Consider the following 23,601-nt stretch of genomic DNA (forward strand, 5'->3'; position numbering starts at 1 on the left):
CTCTGGTTTTCCGCCAAAAGAAACTCAATGACAGGCCTCTGCTTGGAACCACCCCCTCTATACACGCCATTTTGTAGGATACATTTAGCGCCACTACCTATCAGAACTTCATGAAACTATAGGAGCTGAAGCGGAAATATTCCACAATGTTCCACAACAAATTCCGCATTTTTCAACCGAAAAAAAATGTGTTGCATTACTCCTCGTATTAGTAACCTAAAACTTAACCATAGCCGGCCGCTGTGGCCGAGCGGTTCTAGGCGCTTCAGTCCGGAACCGCCCGCCTGTTACGGTCGCAGGTTCGAATCCTGCCCCGGGCATGGATGTGCGTGATATCCTTAGGTTGGTTAGATTTAAGTAGTTCTAAGTCTAGGGGACTGATGACCTCAGATACTAAGTCCTATAGTGCTTAGCGCCATTTGAACCATTTTGAACTTAACCATATACACCCTTTACTCTAGTGCGTCGACAACGAATAGCTTCAGCGTCTAACGAAATACACACTTAAAATGAAAACTCTTTTTCCACAGTTTCTTCAGCATAAATGAATGTTCAGATTTGACCAAGTTATGAACTTCCCCGTAGTCGACTTATCAGACCATACGCGTTGCTGAATTTAGTTATTCTTCAGTGGTGTAACAAGTGTGCTACACAGTTTTATGGTCACTGATAACCGCGTCTCCATTGTAAAAATGTTATTTACTACAGTTTCCAAAACTGGACCAAGTCTTAAGGGGTATGTAATTATATAAGACAGTGACAAGTTTCGAACGTTTTCAGACTGATCTTTCGTTGGTCATAAGAAGGTAAAGAAGTAATTCTCGTTGCAAACAGCTACAAACTGAACCCCCCTTTTTTTTACCGCACAATTATCAAGAAACCCGGGCGCAATATTTCCGATTGATGAACTCTTGCGGCCATAGAACGTAGTTACCACGAAACGATGTTTGCGTCAAATTCCTAGTGTGTGTAGGGGTGCAGTCTTGCTGGAATACGTGTGAAGCTCCAATGGCTACCTTTTCCATCCAGCATCTTATCGCAGACGATAACACGTTTATTACAACCGTTTTTCCGGCATTTCACTCATGCCGAAAAAAAATTAGGCTTATGGCTTTAGCGTCACTGTAAATGTACTCTATCACAAGGAAACTGACAATAAATAGAAGTAGGGTCAAATCGTCATGAGATTCTATACAAACACCGATTAACGAGGGTAGCGCGAGCGAATTGTTTGAGAATAGTGCTAACCCTAGTTGATGATTCATTTACTTACACCGAGATTAAGGTTCCTAGTGTGTTTCCGTATGACCCTTCGTGTCTGCTGAACATTCACAGAAGGTCCCTCAGGATGACCTATGGAGTTACACGGGGGAATGTTAAATAAGGGAGGACACTTTAGTAGTTCATTCATGACAGGAAAATTAACAAAGGAGTTCATGTTAACATATGCTCTGAAATGGACAGTGAGTTTGACAGAATTAAGTTAATGAATGTGATCGATAACATCTGAGCCAGAAATTGTAGATTTTCTAACATTCTTAACTGATTAATGTTGTAAGTGTGATTTGGGTATGTTGCAGGAGGATTATAGGCCGGAAAGAGGTTCTACATTATTTTGAGCGCATGGTGAAGGATACAGTGAGCTACCGAGAGAGAAACAACGTGGTGCGCAATGACTTCATGCACCTGCTGATACAGCTCAAGAACAGAGGCTTCGTAGACGATGAGAAGTCTTCCAGCGCAAAGGCTCAAGATGACGACATCAGCAACTGGAGTAAGTTTTCTCTCCTTTTTTAACGAATAATGTGAATTTTTTTACTTCAGTGTTATGTTCTTTCAGTCCTACTAGGAATTTCCTTCAGTAAACCCGTATATTCGCTTTCAATGAAAAGAATCATGAATAGTACATAACGATGTTAGATTTTCTGGAACACTTAGCAGAAAGCAAGGAAGACCGTCACGGCAGTTTAAACAGGTTACAGAGTTCAGCAACTGATCATGTGCAACAGCCAACTAATGGAAAGAAATGTAATAAATAGCTGCAAGTGCTGCACAGTATCCGTCCAGTAAGAAAGTTTCAGCTGATTCCTCTAGAAACAGTTAACTATTCGCTTCTGAAACAACGTCCCAAGGTTTTAAACTGTCCAAGTTTGAAGTTTATAAAGGCAATTCATTTTAACGTGTATAACTAATGTCGCTGCAAGATTGGACATGGCGTAGAGTGATTGATTTACACAGCTGGCGATTGTTTAATAATGAACAGTTAAAGTAGTTAAACTTCAGTTCTGAAAATTTGTTGAGGAACGATAAACAGAATACTATTTCCAGGCCGGAGCTACAGAAGGATAAATATTGATACATTATTTTTAGGGTGATTGGCGAAGAAGCTGTAAGATTACTTGTACGCCCCTTTATTCTAATGTTGATACTTGCTCTATTGTAGATTTTATGGCCATTATTTTAATACAGTAAATGCATTTTGTGGTCCTATACTCCTGATTCTATAAACTGAATAGATGCACTAACCAGCCAGAACATTATGACCACCTAATGGTATACTTATATGGATGTGGTGTCGAACAGAAACCATTGATCACCTGCAGCCGTCTAGAACGAAATTAGAATACCTACAGCTGCTGACGGGCGTTGATATATATCAACGGGGACAGGTGAAAATGTGTGTCTCAACCGGGACTCGAACCCGGAATCTCCTGCTTATATGGCAGACGCTCTATCCATCTGAGCCACCAAGGGCACAGAGGATAGTGGGACTGCAGGGAATATCTCGCGCACCCACATTCTCACACTACATTCATAGTGTCGTTACCCAACACACTCATTACTCGTGGAAGACATTCTTACCAAGTGTTCAAAAGAACAGACACCATATCCATATAAGTATATAGTTTTGGCAATACCGGCCATGATCTCCTTCTTCTGTGCGGATGCACACATATTACCCGAACTCTTACAGGACTTGATAGGAATGTCTTCCACGAGTAATGAGTGTGTTGGGTAGGGACTCTATGAATGTAGTGTGTGGACATATAAGGTGAGAATGTGGGTCTCGCGGGAGGCGTGCCGAGATAGTCCCTGCAGTCGCACTATCCTCTGTGCCCTTGGTGGCTCAGATGGATAGAGTAAGCAAGAGATCCCGGGTTCGAGTCCCGATCGGGGCACACATTTTCATCTGTCTCCGTTGATATACATCAACGCCCGTCGGCAGCTGCAGGTATTCATATATAATTCTAATACCTGGTATGTACACCTTTGGTACGGATAACGGCAGCGACGCGTTATGTCATGAAAACAATGCGGGCTTGTTAGGTCACTGGAGGAAGTAGGCACCACATTTGCAGACACAAGTCACCTAATTCCACTAAACTCCGGGAGGGCGGGTGGGGGGGGGGGGACGATGAGCGCCATGTTCAATCACATCCCAGATTTGTTCGAGGGGTTCAGATCTGGCAAGTTAAGGGGGGGGGGAGGGGGGGGCAGCACATCAATTGGAACTCTCCACTGCGTTCCTCGAACCACTCCATCACACTCCTGGCGTTCTTGATGAAAAATGCCACTGCCGTCAGGAAACACGATCGTCATGAAGGGGCGGTGGTCTGCAACCAGTATACGACACTCCTTGGACGTCATGGTGCCTTTCACGAGCTCCACCGGACCCGTGGATGTCCACGTGAATGTTCCCCAGAGCCGCCGCCAGCTTGTCTCCGTCCCGCAGGACAGGTGTACCACCGTTCTCCTGGAAGACGACGGTTTCGCGCCCTCCCACCGGCATGAAAAAGAAGGTATCGGGATTCGTCAGACGGTGCAACGCTCTGCCACTGCGCCAACGTCCAGTGCCGATGGTCACGTGCCCATTTCAGTAGTAGTTTCCGATGTCGTGGTATTAAAGTTGTCACATGCATGGGTCGCCGGCTGCGGACGCTCGTCGTTAGACATGTTCGGTGCACTGCGTGTTCGCCGGCCGTAGTGGCCGTGCGGTTCTAGGCGCTGCAGTCTGGAACTGCGAGACCACTACGGTCGCAGGTTCGAATCCTGCCTCGGGTATGGATGTGTGTGATGTCCTTAGGTTAGTTAGGTTTAACTAGTTCTAAGTTCTAGGGGACTAATGACGTCAGAAGTTGAGTCCCATAGAGCTCAGCGCCATTTGAACCATTTGAACTGCGTGTTCAGACACACTTGTACTCTACCCAGCATTAAAGTGTGATGTTAGTTCCGCCACACTTCGCCGCCTGTTCTGTTTTACCAGTATGCACAGCCAACGACGTCCATCGTCTGTAATGAGGGATGACCACCCAACCCCACGACGTCTGGACGTGGTTTCACCTTGGTTTCGCCACGTTTCACCACAGAATTCCTCGAACATCCGACAAGTCCTGAAGTTTCTTAAGTGCTTGTGCCGACCTCCGGGCCATCACAATCTGCCCTCTGTCAGACTAAGGTAGACCGCACGCGTGCCCCATATTAAACACGGACACAACGCTGCCTGTTTATGTTTGATCTCTGCTTAAGACAGTATTACTACTCAGGGCACATATTGGTTGAAAGCACCGATGATGGCTGTTAATCAGTTGAAATCGATTTGCAAAAGTGAATAAATAAAACAAGATTTTGCTACTGGTTGCTGCATATTTGGTAATTTTAACATCAATAGTTCTCGTCTAGCACAAAAATATTTTCCGAAGGAAGAAAACAAGGTCGGGGTAGGAAACAAAGTGGAAGGAAATTGGCTGTGTTCTTTTTAGAGGAACCATGTCGGTGAATGTAATAACCACATAGCAAAATACTCTGCTCTTTGCTTGCTATCATTTGACAAAATCTCACCTGAATACCTCAAACCGTTTATGAAATATGGGGAATGTTGTGGATATTTCACTGTGGCTTTATCGCTCTCAAGGTACGATCGGAAATGAGTGCGTTACGTCAGATCAATTTTCTCGAGATTGGAGAGATAGAGACGTCTTCCCAAGTCTAAACAAAAATTCGATATGTTAAACATTTCATACGCAGAAACATATTGGACTAAACGCAAAATCATAGCGACCCCAATTTTTCACTGCAAACTTTTTCGAATTTAAAAAATGTTCAAATGTATGTGGATTCCTAAGGTGCCAAACTGCTGAGGTTATCGGTCCCTAGACTTACACAGTACTTAAATTAACTTGAACTAACTTATGCTAAGAACACACACACACACACACACACCACACACCCACGCCCGAAGGAGGACTCGAACCTCCGGCGGGATAGGACCGCGCAACCCGTCACATTGCGCCCTAAACAGCGCGGCCATCCGCACGGCTTTTCGAATTTCGTGCAGCGCTTACTTACATGCAAATATCACAATAACAATGACCATTAACGAAATGATGGACACATCAACATGAAGCTGACATAATAAAGCAATAAGTAATGTATAAATAACTTTTTTACCGAATGGTTTCAGTAAAATCGTTTGAGAAAGATTGCAGGGCCTGCGCCTCGATTCTGTCATCGCTTACCGTCCGAAAGGTGACAAAACACTGTCGGCCCGCCCTTCTGAACAAACTAGTGAACTCGCTCTGCGCTTTGGACGAAAACTGATTACTGTGCATCAGCCACCGTATCCTGTGCTGCCTCTAGTGATGGGGGCTCCCTCCATCCGTAACGGCCACCGTGTCAAAGGGCAGGTGCAGTTCGACAGCTGAAGCCTATGCACAGATGCGTTATCTTCCTTTATTAATAATCTGTAAACGATCGTATTGACAGATTATATCAGTATGAGGCATAATTCGACAGATATAGACTCTGAAAGGCAATAGTTTCTTATTTATTTATTTAGACGTCAAGTTCCGTAGGACCAAATTGAGGGTCAAATCTCCAACGTCATGGAACGTGTCAGTGCATGAAATTACAACATAAAAGTAATAACAGATAAAAATAAAATGTTTATGAACCTGAAAAAAAGTCAAGCCATAAGTTTAGGTAAACGCAATCAACAATACAACAATAATCAGCTTAATTTTACAAGTAACTCCTCGTCAGAATAGAAGCATAGTATCGAAAAATAGTCACATAAACAGAGGACAGACCAAAGCGAAACAATTCCGACCAGGAGCTACCGGAGGAAAGTCTCATAAAACAAAAGAAGCGATAAAAATGCAGCACTGACGTCAACATCGTTTACTGTAATATTGAAAATCTACATAAATAAAAATGTAAGTGTTTATTTGTTCAAAATCTTTAATCTCCGAAAGTTCTTCATCGATTGCTTTGAAATTTTGACACAATGGAGCGCTATCTCTTAATTTATAAATACATATTTAATACAGAAATGAGAAACGTTGTAACCAAAAATTTCGAAAAGTACTTGCCCAATGTACTTCAAATTCTTACTAGGTATTCTAATGGTCATTCTGACGGACCTAGGCCATGTATTTTTAATATATATAATATGTAAGTACATATGTAACGGATAAAGGAGAAAAACTGTTCCCAAAATAACTAAAAGTTCTTGACTGGCTTACTTCAGATTTTTACGTGTTACTCTAATAAACGATCGAATGGACATAGGGAAACATTGATAACAAAAAATGAAAAGCTATTGACCAATTTACTTTAAATTTTGTTCAGCAGAGATTGATTATTATTATGGACATAGGCTATATATTTTTTAAATAACAATGTACAGGTTTTCTGTCAAAACCGACTGCGAGAAAGAAAATAGTGCGCTTTGATCTGCTATAAATATGTGTGGTTTTGTTTTCTTTTTGTCGGATTTCACAGGAAACAGAAAAGTTGTATTTATGCTTTATCACCTTATGAATAGAATACTACTGCGGAATCTGATTTGGCGATAACAATGAACAAGGCTCAAGATCAGGAAGAGGAGGAGGAGTAGATGGACAGAGAAGGGTTGGAAGGAAATGGACATAGAGAGGGCGAGGAGGAGATGGAGAGAGAGAGAGAGAGAGAGAGAGAGAGAGAGAGAGAGAGAGAGAGGGAAGAGAAGGATATTAGGACAAACGTATGTCCTATTCCCGTACATATTTAGCTATTATGAAGCATTTCCAGGTTCGCTAGTGGAAAATAAAAAACGATGTTCACGTGGAAATTATGTGGGAGTCCCCTGTTCATTAACATTTCCTTAGAAGAAAATTTTCTTCTTTCTTTCATGTCTTTCAGAAGTAATGAAGCCTTGGCAGCTACTCGAAGATTTGTTTATTCCCCTTCCTTCTTTATTCTATTTATTGTGTAATTGGAGTAACTATCGGTCATGCAAACAATCTCGGGCACAATTCTCAGTGAGATTTTTGATTTCTCGTTCTCCTCTTCCTATGTAAATTTTGATCGCTTCGTTTACAATCACAAGCGCCTGGTTATGAAGAACATTCTCTCCACCTATGGTGCGTGGAGGCTGCAGTGCTACGCTACACAGTGAACGGATATCAACCAGAACGCTCGAAGTGCCAAGGCAAATGAGGTGACCGCTTCTTTGTACAACGAGATGGACTCGACCAGAGCTCACTACAGAAATACGTTTTTGCACAGAAGTCACCTTATTTTGCGCGGGGTCTGACTGATTGGAGCGTGAAATGAGAAAACAGGTACGAGTAGCACGGATGCATGAAGGTGGAGACTAATGCATCGAGGAATCTTGGGGAGGCTTTCTTGGAGCATATGACTTCAAATAAGTTATGCTGCTGCTGCTGCTGCTGATGATGATGATCAACATCATTATTATCATCGTCGCATCATGTTTGAAGATGGTTCCCCTCCAAGTCTCCCTACTATTATTCCTGCTCTATCAATCGCTTCTATCGAAAGACCTGACGCAGTGGTTAGCACAATGGACTCGCATTCGGGAGGACGACGGTTCAAATCCGCGTCCGGCGATCCTGATTTTGGTTTTCCGTGATTTCCCTAAATCGCTTCAGGCAAATGCCGTGATGGTTCCTTTGAAAGGGCACGGTCGACTTCCTTCCCCATCCTTCCCTAATCCGTTGGGACCGATGACCTCCCTGTTTGATCCTCTCCTCTCAAATCAACCAACCAACCAACCAATCGTTCCGTTGTCACTATGACTACTGTTAGAGATTAGATGGTTCGCCTCCAAGTCGCCCTACTATTATTCCAGCTCTATCAATCGTTCCGTTGTGAGTATAACTACAGTTAGATATCATGTTGCCATCAAGTTCGACTATGCTGCGGACTTTCTTTTTTCGCTGTCGGCTAATCCCGTCACAATTTCTTATTTTCAATGTCTGCCTGTGGCTTTGCAGAGCTATCCGACGGAGACTTGGCGGCCCAAGCTATGCTGTTCTTCGCGGCGGGCTTCGAGACGTCGTCGACGACGATGAGCTACGCGCTGTACGAGCTGGCCCTCAACCCGGAGGTGCAGCGGCGGCTCCACCAGGAGGTGGACGAAACCCTGCAGAGGACGGGCGGCCGCTTCACGTACGACGCCGTTATGGGGATGCCGTACCTCGATAAGGTCCTCTCAGGTGAGTGCTGGCGGCTGCGAGCACGTCTGTCGCTACTCCTGAGACGACGCCGCAGAACAGTCGTCGTCACATGTTGTTTAAATACAGCTGTTAACAAGGGTCAGTCTGCACTTTCGCTCTAATAGTCTTCACGTTGGCAGTACGACTTAGTGTCGTCGCTAGTCGTTAGATTAGATTTGCGAGGTTTTTTCTAAATAAAATCGAGATTTCTTTACGAAACATAGACAAAACCCACAAAGGCCGAAATACAATATAACTAAGCATTGCGTTTTACCTTATTGATATTGCTGCTCACTTTTCAAACTCTTTAGTAGGATCTTCCCTCCTTCTCCGCACAGAAAACAACTAAACTACAGCCACACGAATGAATAATTCATCTTCACTATTAGTTCAATTTCTAATGTTGCCACTGACAAACGGATTCTCTCAGCTCACCAAGTGTTCTTCATAAGGCCGAAAATTTCTTCTGGAGCAGCAGCGGAATGTGGTGTAGGAAACGCGAAACAGACAACTCCGAACAGTTACCATAACGACGAAAAAATTTCATCCACTTATCATCAGACTTCAGCTTAAAAGAAGTTCTCTTCTTCCTTGAGGAAGTTATTTAATTGCACACATTCTTCGAACAGCAAATCCTCGTCTACATTAAGTTCATATCGAGGAGAAGTCGCTTCTACGAATTCTGAAGCTGAGCACTGTTTCCCTGTTAATGAAAATGGTTTGAAAGCTTTGCACGCGCTTCTCTTCCAAGTCAAGTCGTTTGTCAAGGTAGGCTGTATCACGCTGCAAGTAATCGGCCGCTTCTCTTTTGAATGTCTTGACGCGGCCAGTATTTACTGACTACAAGACAGCTGACGATAGCACATAGCCACAAAGCTGATTTTCCTTTCTTTGCTTCCGAGAAGTTCTAAAGTGGTTCGTAAAGTCAAGTAAGACTATTATAATTTAGCGGCAGGTTTTAAGCGTAGCCACATCAGTTCGCTTTGCGCTCTTACTGCCATATCAGTCAGTCTACGTTGGCAAAAATGAAGAACAGTATTCGGCAACCGGTCTTTTGCGGTGTGAAGGTGTAATGGGAGCTGAGATCAATAGAAGACTATCAGCACAACATGGAGGCAATGTTATACCAAGCGAAGTGTTTCTAAAGCCTCCGAAGTAGGGAAGCATGAAGGACGAAGAAAGAACAGGACGCCAAGTCACATCCGCTACTTATGTCAACATTAAGCAAGTCCGTTATCTGATTTTGAATAATCGAGGAGTGACTGCTGATGAAATGCAAAGTAAATGCGCGCTATCCTTTGTTCTGCATATCACATCAAACATGAAAAGTTTGGCAAAAATGGGTCCCTTAATAACACAAACGCAGTAGTGTGACAATCTGTCGGCAGCTATTGGACCATCGTGCTAATGAAGGCGAAATCTTTTTTTAAAAAAAGCCTTGGTGGAAACAGAGAGCAAACGTCAGAGTATGGAATGGCAACACTCTGTAATATCCAGCCTAAAAGGAATTAGAGAGTTAATCCTTGGCAGGAAAAGCGATGCTCACATTTTACTGGGACTCACAACCGTCACTTCTGGAACATTACCTATAAAAGCAGTTGAAACTTCTTTATTTAAATGAGTGTTTCTGTACTTAAATTGCTGAACGACTGAGAAGATGAAACTTCTACGTTATTTGATGCTGAAACAGGCGAGTAAAACTGAACGTACTGTGCCTACTCTCTCTTTACCTTTTCTTACCCTGTCAACGCAATTTAACTGCTCAAAAAAAATTACAACCTGACTTCAAATAATTAATACAAAAGAATGGCCCTGAATAAGAAGTAATCCTGACAATAACCTATACATTTCATTAAGCACTTACCTCACAAAAATCTTCACTATGCGAATTACTGCAATACAGAGAGTGTCAATACTGCCAGCTAAATAAAAGATTCTAACTACTAAAGCCACAAACTACTAATAGGCATGTGGTTAGCAAAGGAAAGATTTTGCTGCAAACCAAATAATGTATTTTTTTACCTTAATAATGTGACATCCAGTTCAAACACGAATATAAATCGTCATTGACATCCAGTACATGTCCCAGCGGAGGCTCGAGTCCTCCCTCGGGCTTGGGTGTGTGTGTTTGTCCTTAGGATAATTTAGATTAAGTAGTGTGTAAGCTTAGGGACTGATGACCTTAGAAATTAAGTCCCATAAGATTTCACACACATTTGAACATCCAGTATAAAGATATATAAACATGAATAATTTTCAATCTCCAAGTCAGATACCTCCAGATCGTTAGCATACACTGACACTTCAGACTTCTACCCTCCATCAATACTAACTTCTCAGATCTAAAATCCATCACTGCTGGCTGTTCACCTTGAACTGTTCAACAGTACTTCCATCACTGCTGGTGACTAACTTCCAACCAACTGCCCAACAGTACTGGCGATTAATTTCCAACAACGAGTCCGACAAGCCACAGAGTCTCTTACAAAGAAAGCACAGTCAGAGATCCAATGCAAAGCGCTACACAGTGCTGCCAACACAGAATCAGCCCACTTACAGAGTCAACAGTAACTAGCCAACGCTACGTGGTACATGTAGCAACTAGTAGAAACACAACGTCGAGATCTATTATCAATCAGCGTTATTTTATTTTCTTTCTGACACGGCAGCGCGTGTCTACGTATCGCAGCCCACCCAGGTCCAAACTCTTCACGATATGCATGTGAAGCATCTTGCATACAGTACTGATCTCGCACCGTCAGTTTTCTATTTGTTTGATCAATTTAAAGATTGTTTCCAAGCCCATCGATTCACCTTCGATGAACATACACTCCTGGAAATGGAAAAAAGAACACATTGACACCGGTGTGTCAGACCCACCATACTTGCTCCGGACACTGCGAGAGGGCTGTACAAGCAATGATCACACGCACGGCACAGCGGACACACCAGGAACCGCGGTGTTGGCCGTCGAATGGCGCTAGCTGCGCAGCATTTGTGCACCGCCGCCGTCAGTGTCAGCCAGTTTGCCGTGGCATACGGAGCTCCATCGCAGTCTTTAACACTGGTAGCATGCCGCGACAGCGTGGACGTGAACCGTATGTGCAGTTGACGGACTTTGAGCGAGGGCGTATAGTGGGCATGCGGGAGGCCGGGTGGACGTACCGCCGAATTGCTCAACACGTGGGGCGTGAGGTCTCCACAGTACATCGATGTTGTCGCCAGTGGTCGGCGGAAGGTGCACGTGCCCGTCGACCTGGGACCGGACCGCAGCGACGCACGGATGCACGCCAAGACCGTAGGATCCTACGCAGTGCCGTAGGGGACCGCACCGCCACTTCCCAGCAAATTAGGGACACTGTTGCTCCTGGGGTATCGGCGAGGACCATTCGCAACCGTCTCCATGAAGCTGGGCTACGGTCCCGCACACCGTTAGGCCGTCTTCCGCTCACGCCCCAACATCGTGCAGCCCGCCTCCAGTGGTGTCGCGACAGGCGTGAATGGAGGGACGAATGGAGACGTGTCGTCTTCAGCGATGAGAGTCGCTTCTGCCTTGGTGCCAATGATGGTCGTATGCGTGTTTGGCGCCGTGCAGGTGAGCGCCACAATCAGGACTGCATACGACCGAGGCACACAGGGCCAACACCCGGCATCATGGTGTGGGGAGCGATCTCCTACACTGGCCGTACACCACTGGTGATCGTCGAGGGGACACTGAATAGTACACGGTACATCCAAACCGTCATCGAACCCATCGTTCTACCATTCCTAGACCGGCAAGGGAACTTGCTGTTCCAACAGGACAATGCACGTCCGCATGTATCCCGTGCCACCCAACGTGCTCTAGAAGGTGTAAGTCAACTACCCTGGCCAGCAAGATCTCCGGATCTGTCCCCCATTGAGCATGTTTGGGACTGGATGAAGCGTCGTCTCACGCGGTCTGCACGTCCAGCACGAACGCTGGTCCAACTGAGGCGCCAGGTGGAAATGGCATGGCAAGCCGTTCCACAGGACTACATCCAGCATCTCTACGATCGTCTCCATGGGAGAATAGCAGCCTGCATTGCTGCGAAAGGTGGATATACACTGTACTAGTGCCGACATTGTGCATGCTCTGTTGCCTGTGTCTATGTGCCTGTGGTTCTGTCAGTGTGATCATGTGATGTATCTGACCCCAGGAATGTGTCAATAAAGTTTCCCCTTCCTGGGACAATGAATTCACGGTGTTCTTATTTCAATTTCCAGGAGTGTATGAAGGAAGCGGTGTGTAGGTGTCTTGCTGCTCGACTGAAAAACTTATTTTCTGAGGGTTTTGCAAAGCTCTTCCAAAGAAAAGCAACGTCAGCTCTGGAACGAGGGTGGTGGCTTGAAATAAAAACTGCATATAACAGACGTATATTCAACCAGTCAGTTGTGAGGAGCAACATCCCAAAAATCACCTGTTCAAGACGTTCTCCGGAATGTTTAGAAAAGAGAAAACTTTGTGAGAAGTATGACCCGCACACCTTAATTCGCAAACAAGAAGCCACAGTGCGCGGACACCTGGCGCACGTTAATTAAATGCAAAATTTCGAAAATTCTGCCCTGGAATATATCACCAAGGGGGGAAACGAGACTTGGTGTTCCCATTACGGACGCACCACAAGATGACAAAGTGCAGAAATTTACATGAAAAATTGAATCTTTCTCGACATAACGGACATTGAAGCCAATGTGATACTCAAATTTAACATTCCAAAAAAATTATTTTTCTGACAATTGAACATGGTTTCATGAAAGTTCGGTGCGTTTTACGCGAGTCAGGGGAGGCAATGTGGAACACCTGAAGCAATAAAACCACTTTCTTTATTTTTCTCTATTTTTTTTATTACTCCAGTCTCAAACTTTTTGGAATGACGGGTATAGATGAGGGCGGGCTGAAACAGTAATGCCTCCAAATTTTTTATTCTGTCCTCAAGATTGATTGAGATATTACATGTCATGCATATTACTCGGTCGACCCTTTCGCTATGTTGACGCAAGTTGCAATCCCCTGTCGCCAGAGGGCTCCAAATTGTAGCCTGCAACTCTGTCGTGTACTGTGAGACCATCAGAAAACTGCAAGTACCAGTTTGAAGAGTTCGTCCACACACGGAGCACTGTGTCCTTCAGTACGACTGTGGCAGACCACACACGAGCGCTGTGACATGTGCAACAACAATCAGATGCCTTGGGTTCACTGTCACTGATCATCCTCCACACAGTGCCGACTTGGCCCCTCACGATTTTCATCTGTTTCCAAAACTTAAGGAACGACCTCACTTTGATACTGATGAAGCCTGCGAGCAGAGGTATGGTTGTGGCTCCGTCAAAAGAAGTCAAACATTCTACAGTGACGACATCAACAGACCGGTGTCTCGTTGGCAGAAATGTGTTCATTGCCAGGGTGACCATGCTGGGAAATAAATATGTAGACATGAAGAATAGCTGTGGAGAATGTTAATAAAGTTTGTTTTATTTAAAAAGCTATAAGAGTTTCCGCATAAATAAATCGGAGGTATTACTTTTCAGCACGCCCTCGTACTACATAATGCATCTGAATGAATCTGAACCTGCATTATCTCCTCCCAAACGGATGGATGTATTTCGTTAGTGTTTACCACACCGTACAGTGCAATTATTCCAAAGAATATGAAAGTATTACTACATTTTTTTAATTGTTGGATGTCACTATGTGATACGATGGGATACACTCAATAGCGGAATTTGCATGGGGGCTTAATTAAAAATTTAATGCAAATATTTTTAAGTTTTAGTAGTTGTCTGTCCGATTACGAAGTGTCGTAAACGGTTGGCCCTGACTAGTTTTAGTACGCAATCTGACTGCATAGAACAACAACAAAGAATGAAAGAAAATTTTCGTTAACACAATTAATTAATTAAGTCCCCAGCAACTATAAAACCTACGAAACCAAAACACAAGTGTAACTGTTCTGTGTGTGGAAGTGCGATTCAACGTACATCTGGCACGGTTCTTCCTCAATAAGACAAGATATTTTGAACACCATTTATACTGAAGTAATTAAAAAAAATAGAAATACTATAATTGCGTTAGGAAACCAGAATTACACTCTAATACAAGAACAAAAGCCAGATGCTTTGTTGACTGAACCTGTAATGACGCATTATTTAAGACATTGAAATAATGAAAAGAAAAGGGAATTTTTTTACCTTCATATATATTGACGAAAAGCACTCTGATCATTACAATATCTCCATTCGAACAACATCTGCTGTCTAGCCCATCAAACAACTGCATAAAACATGGAATAAGCACTCCCTACTACAACATCTCAACAACGACTTGACTCATACTACTTCTCAACAAACACTGCCAGTGGAGGCGGCGGAATAAAACTCTTTGGCACAATCTCTGGCGCTGTGGCTCAGTGTAGCCACCTTTCAAATTCTTACCGTGTCTCGAATTTTTTGCTTACAGATCGAGGACCAGTATATGGATTTAGATTTTTCAGTACCTTACAGCTTAGCTATTGCGAAAGTATTAGAGGTACATGTCGTAGAGTCGGGTGAATAGTAGCCGAGATATGGATTTGCTGACTGCATGTGAACAGAAGTGTTCTCTATTTCAGCTCTTGGGGCCCTTTTCTCGTTATTCAAAACAACACCCTATGTTCCATAACCCAAGAGCAATACACATTTTACTGGCAAACACATCAATGAACTGACGCGATGAGTTGGTGTAATTAACACATGAAACACGCAGGAACAGACACTGAAAAAATAATATTGCCTTGCACCATAGTGTTAAACTTGAAAGAAAATTTTTATGTGAATCTGCAGCAGTTGTAGCCTTCTTACGGTATACATTAATGCGGTGTCTGTGTTTGACAGCGTAAAGATGAGTGCATCGATCTCTGACGGAACAGACGCTGCTGAAGATTGATAGCTATATTAACGCATGAAATGTATTCGCAAATTGCGAATACGATGCAACCACAGCTATACAATTTACTGGAACAAATGAAAATTTGTACTGAACTGGGACTCGAATCCGGATTTTTCATTTATTCGAGCGTTCCTCTTAACTGCTTCGGCTGTCCGAGCACACTTCACAGTGTGTCCTAACTTCCGTATGTTCCAGTGTCGCTGTCCATAGTGCTCGCGCAGTGATATGATTCCTGGACAGGGAGAGACTTCCGGCACAAATTTTCATTTGTTTCCAGCAAATTGTGTAGCTATGGTGATATAGTGCTCGCATCTTGCGAGTACATTCCATGCTTCTTCCGGGAAACATCACTTCCCCACCACGAGCGATGGTGCTCTTCAGTTTACAGACAGCATTTGTATTAAAATAACTCCGTCGCCATTAAAATTCCAATGCCAGAAACCATAGGAAATAAGGAAGAACATACTATCAAATTAAGAGGTGACGTAAGGGTACACAGGGTGAAAATTTAGTACACACGGCTTTCACCTCTGGCAACTACAATGGTCATAACACTGGTTGGTCATAGAGCCCAACCGAGCTTGAATGATCGATATGTCATTACATGCTGTTCCAGCTCTATGAGAGTCCATTAATTGTAGTGGCTGACGATAGGGTCACTCGGCAAACCACAAAAAGATGTTTCCAGTGGGTGAAACATGTTCAAAAATGGTTCAAATGGCTCTAAGCACTACGGGACGTAACATCTGAGGACATCAGTCCCCTAGACTTAGAACTACTTAAACCTAACTAACCTAAGGACATCACACACATTCATGCCCTAGGCAGGATTCGAACCTGCGACCGTAGCAGCAGCGCGGTTCCGGACTGAAGCGCCTAGAACCACTCGGTCACAGTGGCCGGTGGTAAGAGATGTGAAGAACATGCTTGCCAGGGCAAAACTCGAACACCTTCTTCATTATCGTGGGTCAGGACAGCACAGGCAACATGCAGTCATACATTACATTGTTAAAAGATAAACATCAGTGTGACCTCGAAGATAGGGCTCAGCCACCAGACTTAACACGTCATAAATGTAAAGCATGCTGTCTAAATTACTGGCTACGTCACCGGAGGTGTAATCATGTTGTGTGGCCAATGTTACTCCATACCATTACACTAGGTAATGGGACGCTATGACTATGATCAACACAATCTCGCAACGTTCGTTCTTCTCGAAGCCTCGGCACATGAATACATCCACAGTGATGCTGTGCAGAAATGTAGGGAAAAGACGACGTGGTGCTACTCTTGTGTTCAGTGTTGTCGTTGGGCTCACAACTTTCTACAGGCTACTCTGCTATCACGTGAACAGAGATTGCAAAAATGGCTCTCATGCTGACAGTCTATATTGTTCTATTCCTCGTCGAACTGTCCATGTAGATACCTATATTGCTGCAAAAAAGTCCATTCCTTGACTCAATCTCTGCAATTTGGTTGGACGATCCTGCACAACCCAGCGAACGAAAGTCGTGTGGGGCCATTGAGATCCTGCACGGCATTGAGTATGCCCTTCTGAGTCCATGGATTCCATGTTCACATGACAGTCGTATGAGGCCACTAAGATTCTTCATGGCACTGAACCCACCAATTCCGTATTCACATGAAAATTGTGTGGGGCCACTGAGATCCGGCATGACACTGAGTGTGGGCCTGCTGAAGGCATTGTTTTCCGCATTTACATGACAGTCGTCCGGAGCCATTGAGAAATAGCATGGCATTGGATGAGGTCCCCCTGAATGCGTCGATTCCATGTTCATATGACAGTCATCTGGGGCCATTGAGATCTGGCATTATATTGTGTATGATCCTCTTGAACTCATCGATTCCATATTCACATGACACTCATGTGGTGCTATTGGAATCCTGCTTGCTTTATACCAAAATCCTCAGCCACTAGATGACGAACGCCAAGGCCTCACCTCAAGATTCTTACCCCAGACTATTTGGTGTCACATTCGACATTTGTCCCAATAGGCCATCCCGGTAATTTGTACATAGTTGGAATAAAAAACAGTTAGTTTTTAGAGCTCTAGAACAGAAAAACAACAATGTTACAAGTCGTCGAATTACGATTCATTTAAGATAAGGAATTATCCTTGGCCGCGCGGGATTAGCCGAGCGGTCTGGGGCGCTGCAGTCATGGATTGTGCGGCTGGACCCGGCCGAGGTTCGAGTCCTCCCTCGGGCATGTGTGTGTGTGTGTGTGTGTGTGTGTGTGTGTGTGTGTGTGTGTGTGTGTGTGTTTGTCCTTAGGATAATTTAGGTTAAGTAGTGTGTAAGCTTAGGGACTGATGACCTTAGCAGTTAAGTCCCATAAGATTTCACACACATTTGAACATTTGAATTAGCCCTGACTATTTAGCATCAATTAATCATATGAATAAATCTACCAGTTAATAATAGGTTATTATGTAGTTTCTTTTATCAAACAGCACGCCTTTAAGCGAATACTAATTTGGGCGGTTTCAAACAGACGCCATTTACGATAAAATACCTCTCGGGTGGTGCAATAGTTTGACAGAGTTAAATCAGCCAAAACACGCACAAGTTAGCGCTGATACTCCCTTAGAAAAATAAAGTTTACTCACCAGTGATGGGGCACTGGAACACCCACGAGGGCCACCAAGTTCAGTCGCGTTTGACAACTCAGTTATTATCCAATAAACGGACAGGAGCTCACCATCAACTCGTTGTCTGACTACAGTAACGGACACTCAGTCTCCTAGCAACGCCTTCGTGGCACATAACGTTGCTCTGCCGGATTGAATTTTCCATACGAACAGTGCACATGCCACGAAGGAAACGTAAACTTTGCCTCTGTCTATCCTTCACGTATCAACCTCTAAAGAGGAAAACCTGTTGCATTCGCACATTGATACTCTCCACTGTCCAGGACAACCTTCGCGTATTCCAGCCGCTAGCGAACTGACCACCACTGTCCGGCCAAGCCCCACATTTTACTTTGCGCTGGCGCGGCGTCTCCAGACCACTTATCCAGAAGAGGTGCGCTCTCGTAGGGCGCCAAAGAACTCAGTCAGGGCACCGCCGCTAGTTTACCCAGAATACAGGCTGGGGCAAGTAAAAGTCCCTCGGACGAGTGCATATGATTGGCCGTGAACGTATGCATATAATCAGAACAGAAAGACCTACAGTTACTTCCAACAGGGTGGAGCAACTGCCCATACAGCCGGCCGAACCTTGAAGCACATTCACACAGTCGTCACGCCTGAAGAGTGGTTGGCAGAGGACAGTCTGGTCGCGGCCCTAGCTGGCCACCCAGGTCACCAGATCTGTCAGTATGCGATTACTTTGTGTGGGGAGCCCCCAAGTCTAAGGTCTATCGCAACAACCAACACAGCCTTCAAGAAATGCAGCAGAACATACAGGATGCGGTTGCAGCAATTCCAGCAGTCCAGCTTCGATCCGCCTCCAGCAACTTGCTGACCAGGGCCCAACATATGTTACAGTCGGGTTTGTATTGTATTTCCTTTCCTCTGCTGTGTTTCTTTGTACCCTGGATCGCTGTTCTCCGGGCCACCTTTATTTGTCCTGTTACTCGATAAGGAGGTATCATTTAGCGCAACTCCAGTTTGTTGGGAAGTCTTGATATTAAGTTACAGTGATTGCTATCTTTTCTCTTTCTATTATCTTCTTTTTCAGATTGTACCTAAGTCACTTGTGGACATGGTGTTGGGGACTTCGCCATCAGTGTAGCGTATATGTTGTTGGAGAATTGCAACATATTGGTCCCTACGTCTCTGTTCCAAATTGTAATGTCGCTCATACAAAGAGCTTGCTGCATCCCACTAACCTGCGACTGACTGTACACTTGTACTGCGTACCACTGTACATCTTGGACGTTTTCTTGCTTTAGTTGTAATACTGTCACAGAGAATAATGAAGAAATTTCTCACACATCTCAAATTTATTGCAGAAACCTTGAGGAAATACCCACCGATAACTTTGCTACCGCGGAAGACGACCCGCTCGTACCAGATACCAGGCAGTAAAGCCGTGGTCGACAAGGACATCGCAGTGGCCGTTCCGATCTACGCGCTGCACCACGACCCCAGGTACTTCCCTGACCCGGAGCGGTTTGACCCCGAGCGCTTCTCGGAGGAGGAGAAAGCCAAGAGACACCCGTATGTGTACCTCCCGTTTGGTGAGGGACCACGCAATTGCGTGGGTAAGTATCAGCGTTTCCTGTTCTCACTTCCATTACTTGGTATTACTTGTCGCAGTTATAATATACATACTGAGCAGGCGAATAACGCCGTACAGAATATCTCTTTTAATGTGCAAAGATGTGTACGCAGTAATGAAATGTAAGAATCTGAACATGTTTAAATACATACCATCAACGAGAATAAACTGCCAATCTAGCTGTCAAAAGTACTTGATGGAAAAAATTCTACACAAATAGAAATTACGTTACCTTTAACAATCTAGCAACAAATAGAGAGTCAACAGTTATTCAATGATACAATATGGCCGTTTGTTCCAATTAGACGTTTATTGAGAATAGGGCTATAGGTGAAACAAGCTTGTAGTAAGCAAGAAGCACTGCTAATTGAACTATGTGCAGCTTATTCTTGGCCATAATCGCTATGTTTGTGAACAGTGACTGTGTGGGATAATTATTTATTTCTAATTTCTGCTACCAGTCACTTTTTTATTTTATGGTTAATCTGACATAATACAACGCGTTTCGAACATGTTCTGTTCATCTTTAGGCGTTTATACATACATACATACACTCCTGGAAATGGAAAAAAGAACACATTGACACCGGTGTGTCAGACCCACCATACTTGCTCCTGACACTGCGAGAGGGCTGTACAAGCAATGATCACACGCACGGCACAGCGGACACACCAGGAACCGCGGTGTTGGCCGTCGAATGGCGCTAACTGCGCAGCATTTGTGCACCGCCGCCGTCAGTGTCAGCCAGTTTGCCGTGGCATACGGAGCTCCATCGCAGTCTTTAACACTGGTAGCATGCCGCGACAGCGTGGACGTGAACCGTATGTGCAGTTGACGGACTTTGAGCGAGGGCGTATAGTGGGCATGCGGGAGGCCGGGTGGACATACCGCCGAATTGCTCAACACGTGGGGCGTGAGGTCTCCACAGTACATCGATGTTGCCGCCAGTGGTCGGCGGAAGGTGCACGTGCTCGTCGACCTGGGACCGGACCGCAGCGACGCACGGATACACGCCAAGACCGTAGGATCCTACGCAGTGCCGTAGGGGACCGCACCGCCACTTCCCAGCAAATTAGGGACACTGTTGCTCCTGGGGTATCGGCGAGGACCATTCGCAACCGTCTCCATGAAGCTGGGCTACGGTCCCGCACACCGTTAGGCCGTCTTCCGCTCACGCCCCAACATCGTGCAGCCCGCCTCCAGTGGTGTCGCGACGGGCGTGAATGGAGGGACGAATGGAGACGTGTCATCATCAGCAATTAGAGTCGCTTCTGCCTTGGTGCCAATGATGGTCGTATGCGTGTTTGGCGCCGTGCAGGTGAGCGCCACAATCAGGACTGCATACGACCGAGGCACACAGGGCCAACACCCGGCATCATGGTGTGGGGAGCGATCTCCTGCACTGGCCGTACACCACTGGTGATCGTCGAGGGGACACTGAATAGTGCACGGTACATCCAAACCGTCATAGAACCCATCGTTCTACCATTCCTAGACCGGCAAGGGAACTTGCTGTTCCAACAGGACAATGCACGTCCGCATGTATCCCGTGCCACCCAACGTGCTCTAGAAGGTGTAAGTCAACTACCCTGGCCAGCAAGATCTCCGGATCTGTCCCCCATTGAGCATGTTTGGGACTGGATGAAGCGTCGTCTCATGCGGTCTGCACGTCCAGCACGAACGCTGGTCCAACTGAGGCGCCAGGTGGAAATGGCATGGCAAGCCGTTCCACAGGACTACATCCAGCATCTCTACGATCGTCTCCATGGGAGAATAGCAGCCTGCATTGCTGCGAAAGGTGGATATACACTGTACTAGTGCCGACATTGTGCATGCTCTGTTGCCTGTGTCTATGTGCCTGTGGTTCTGTCAGTGTGATCATGTGATGTATCTGACCCCAGGAATGTGTCAATAAAGTTTCCCCTTCCTGGGACAATGAATTCACGGTGTTCTTATTTCAATTTCCATGAGTGTACATACAGAGAAATGTTACTTAAAAATAAACAGTCTTAAACTAGATAATGGACAAAGAGTTCTAGATTAATCTAGTTTAAAACTGTTTATTTTTAAGTAACGTTTCTCTGTATGTATGTATAAACGCCTGAAGATGAACAGAACATGTTCGAAACGCGTTGTATTATGTTGGATTAAACATAAAATAAAAAAGTCACTGGTATCAGAAATTAGAAATAAATAATTATGTGCTGCTTGCCTAGAGTCGTTCTTTATAAATAACATATTGTGACGTATTCTACGTTGCGGGCCCGAAACGAAAAAAAATAAAGAAAAATTAACCAGTGATAGGACCTCTCACACATCTCATAACTTGTGCACACATTGCAGAATGAAATACTAAAACACCTCTATTTTGTTCACAGGCATGCGACTTGGTCTCTTGCAGGCGAAAATCGGTCTTGCACACCTCATGTCAAAGATCGAATTCCAGAAATGTGATGAGACTGAAATTCCTATCGAATACGATCCGCTATCCATAGTGTTAATGCCGGCGACCGGTCTTCATCTCAGAGCGAAGAGGAGATCTGTGTGAAAACTAATTCTCAGCGTAAAAAGGTTTAGGAGAAGACCACATATTCCACTTCAGTGTACAATGTATAGCCTTAATAAATCTCTAAACATTAATATCCTGCTTGTTTTTCACGGTTTTAAACGCCAATGCTTAAATTGTTAACTATATAGCTATCGTCGATAATGTATGCCTACAACAATGTGAATAATAAACATCACAGTTATCTTCATCACAACATAAAAATTTTGTGACTGATTGTGACTGATCAAGCGTAAACTTGATGTTATGCACACTGTGACCAATTTTATTTTCAGCCAACGACGTACACAAATCTTCAGTGGGTGATTTTAAATTTTCTGGATGGACTATTTTTATAGTAATGCAAAAGTATGTAAACGTATGTTCTTCAGCGCATCAAATACAATGTAACCCTGTTACACCAAATTGCGAACGGTGCTCTTACTTGTTAGATGATGGAATAGAAAATAGAAGAAAACAGAAGTAACTTATTTCAGAATCACCACAAAGAAAGGTTGTTGATTGACGAAGCAGTTGAAGTAACAATTACCGCCAAATAAAATGTGTATTAAAGTCTAAGATTTAAATTAAGTGAGAAACTTGAACTCGTAAGTCAACTAAGAAACATGTAGAACCTTGCTGATCAACCTCTGAGAAAATTTAATAGAGTAATATCATTCACAGTGACATAGCTACAACCTGGAACACCATTTATTATCAATTACTTAAAGTATGCACTTCATTGCCAGCCTAGCAATTACATACATTTTTAGTGTCACACAGTGTCACTTGGGTCCTGACTAAATAAATTTAATAATTTTTCTTTTTTTACACAAAGTTTCCCTATTTTCCTTCAGCGAAACTAAGTAAAATGAAATTACACTTCACGTAAATCATCGCTTGTTTATGTTGCCCGTATCACTAGATTTGCTCAGGATCGCCTTGCCACGTGCATTAATTATCTCTATATTTTGAACATTATTTTGGAAGGTAGCAGTTTAATTTATTCACATCTGCTGGTAAAATTTTCCAGAAGACGAGAGGGTTGGCGACAACCAAACAGAAAGTGTCACGGAAGACGGCTCTTCTGGTGGCACCTACAGCAGAAGACTTCATCATAATATCCAGAATGGAAGTCTCGAATAGAGGCTCTCCATCAGACAAGCCTAATGGACTGCCAAAATTGTTGTAATTCACAACAGGCGTGGTCTTCTCTCACTTCTCCATCAACATCTAACAATAGGACAATGCTGTCCGATTAGTCAGCTTCTGTATGTTGTTTTGCCAGTCCTAATATCTGTTGTAATGTATCCTTGAACCATGTAACTTCTACTTCCAACTCCATAAAAATGTGCACCATTTTTCCC

General features: G+C 44.2%; 1 protein-coding gene across 2 annotated transcripts in view; it reads left to right on the plus strand.

Annotated features, from left to right (window-relative positions):
* LOC126263114 (cytochrome P450 6k1-like) overlaps positions 1-23,601 on the plus strand; it is a 277,469-nt gene that overhangs the window by 19,345 nt on the left and 234,523 nt on the right. Inside the window, exons 4-7 of one of the 2 annotated variants that reach the window (XM_049960122.1) lie at positions 1,581-1,774; positions 8,277-8,498; positions 19,421-19,672; positions 22,068-22,400. The exons of the other annotated variant lie outside the window; for it this stretch is intronic. Coding sequence (XP_049816079.1) covers positions 1,581-1,774; positions 8,277-8,498; positions 19,421-19,672; positions 22,068-22,237 — 838 coding nt within the window. The 3' untranslated portion in view covers positions 22,238-22,400. Of the gene's footprint in view, positions 1-1,580; positions 1,775-8,276; positions 8,499-19,420; positions 19,673-22,067; positions 22,401-23,601 lie in introns of those variants that run through there. 2 annotated transcript variants of the gene reach the window in all.

The sequence above is a fragment of the Schistocerca nitens genome, chromosome 6 (assembly GCF_023898315.1).
Source record: "Schistocerca nitens isolate TAMUIC-IGC-003100 chromosome 6, iqSchNite1.1, whole genome shotgun sequence".
Taxonomy (NCBI): domain Eukaryota; kingdom Metazoa; phylum Arthropoda; class Insecta; order Orthoptera; family Acrididae; genus Schistocerca; species Schistocerca nitens.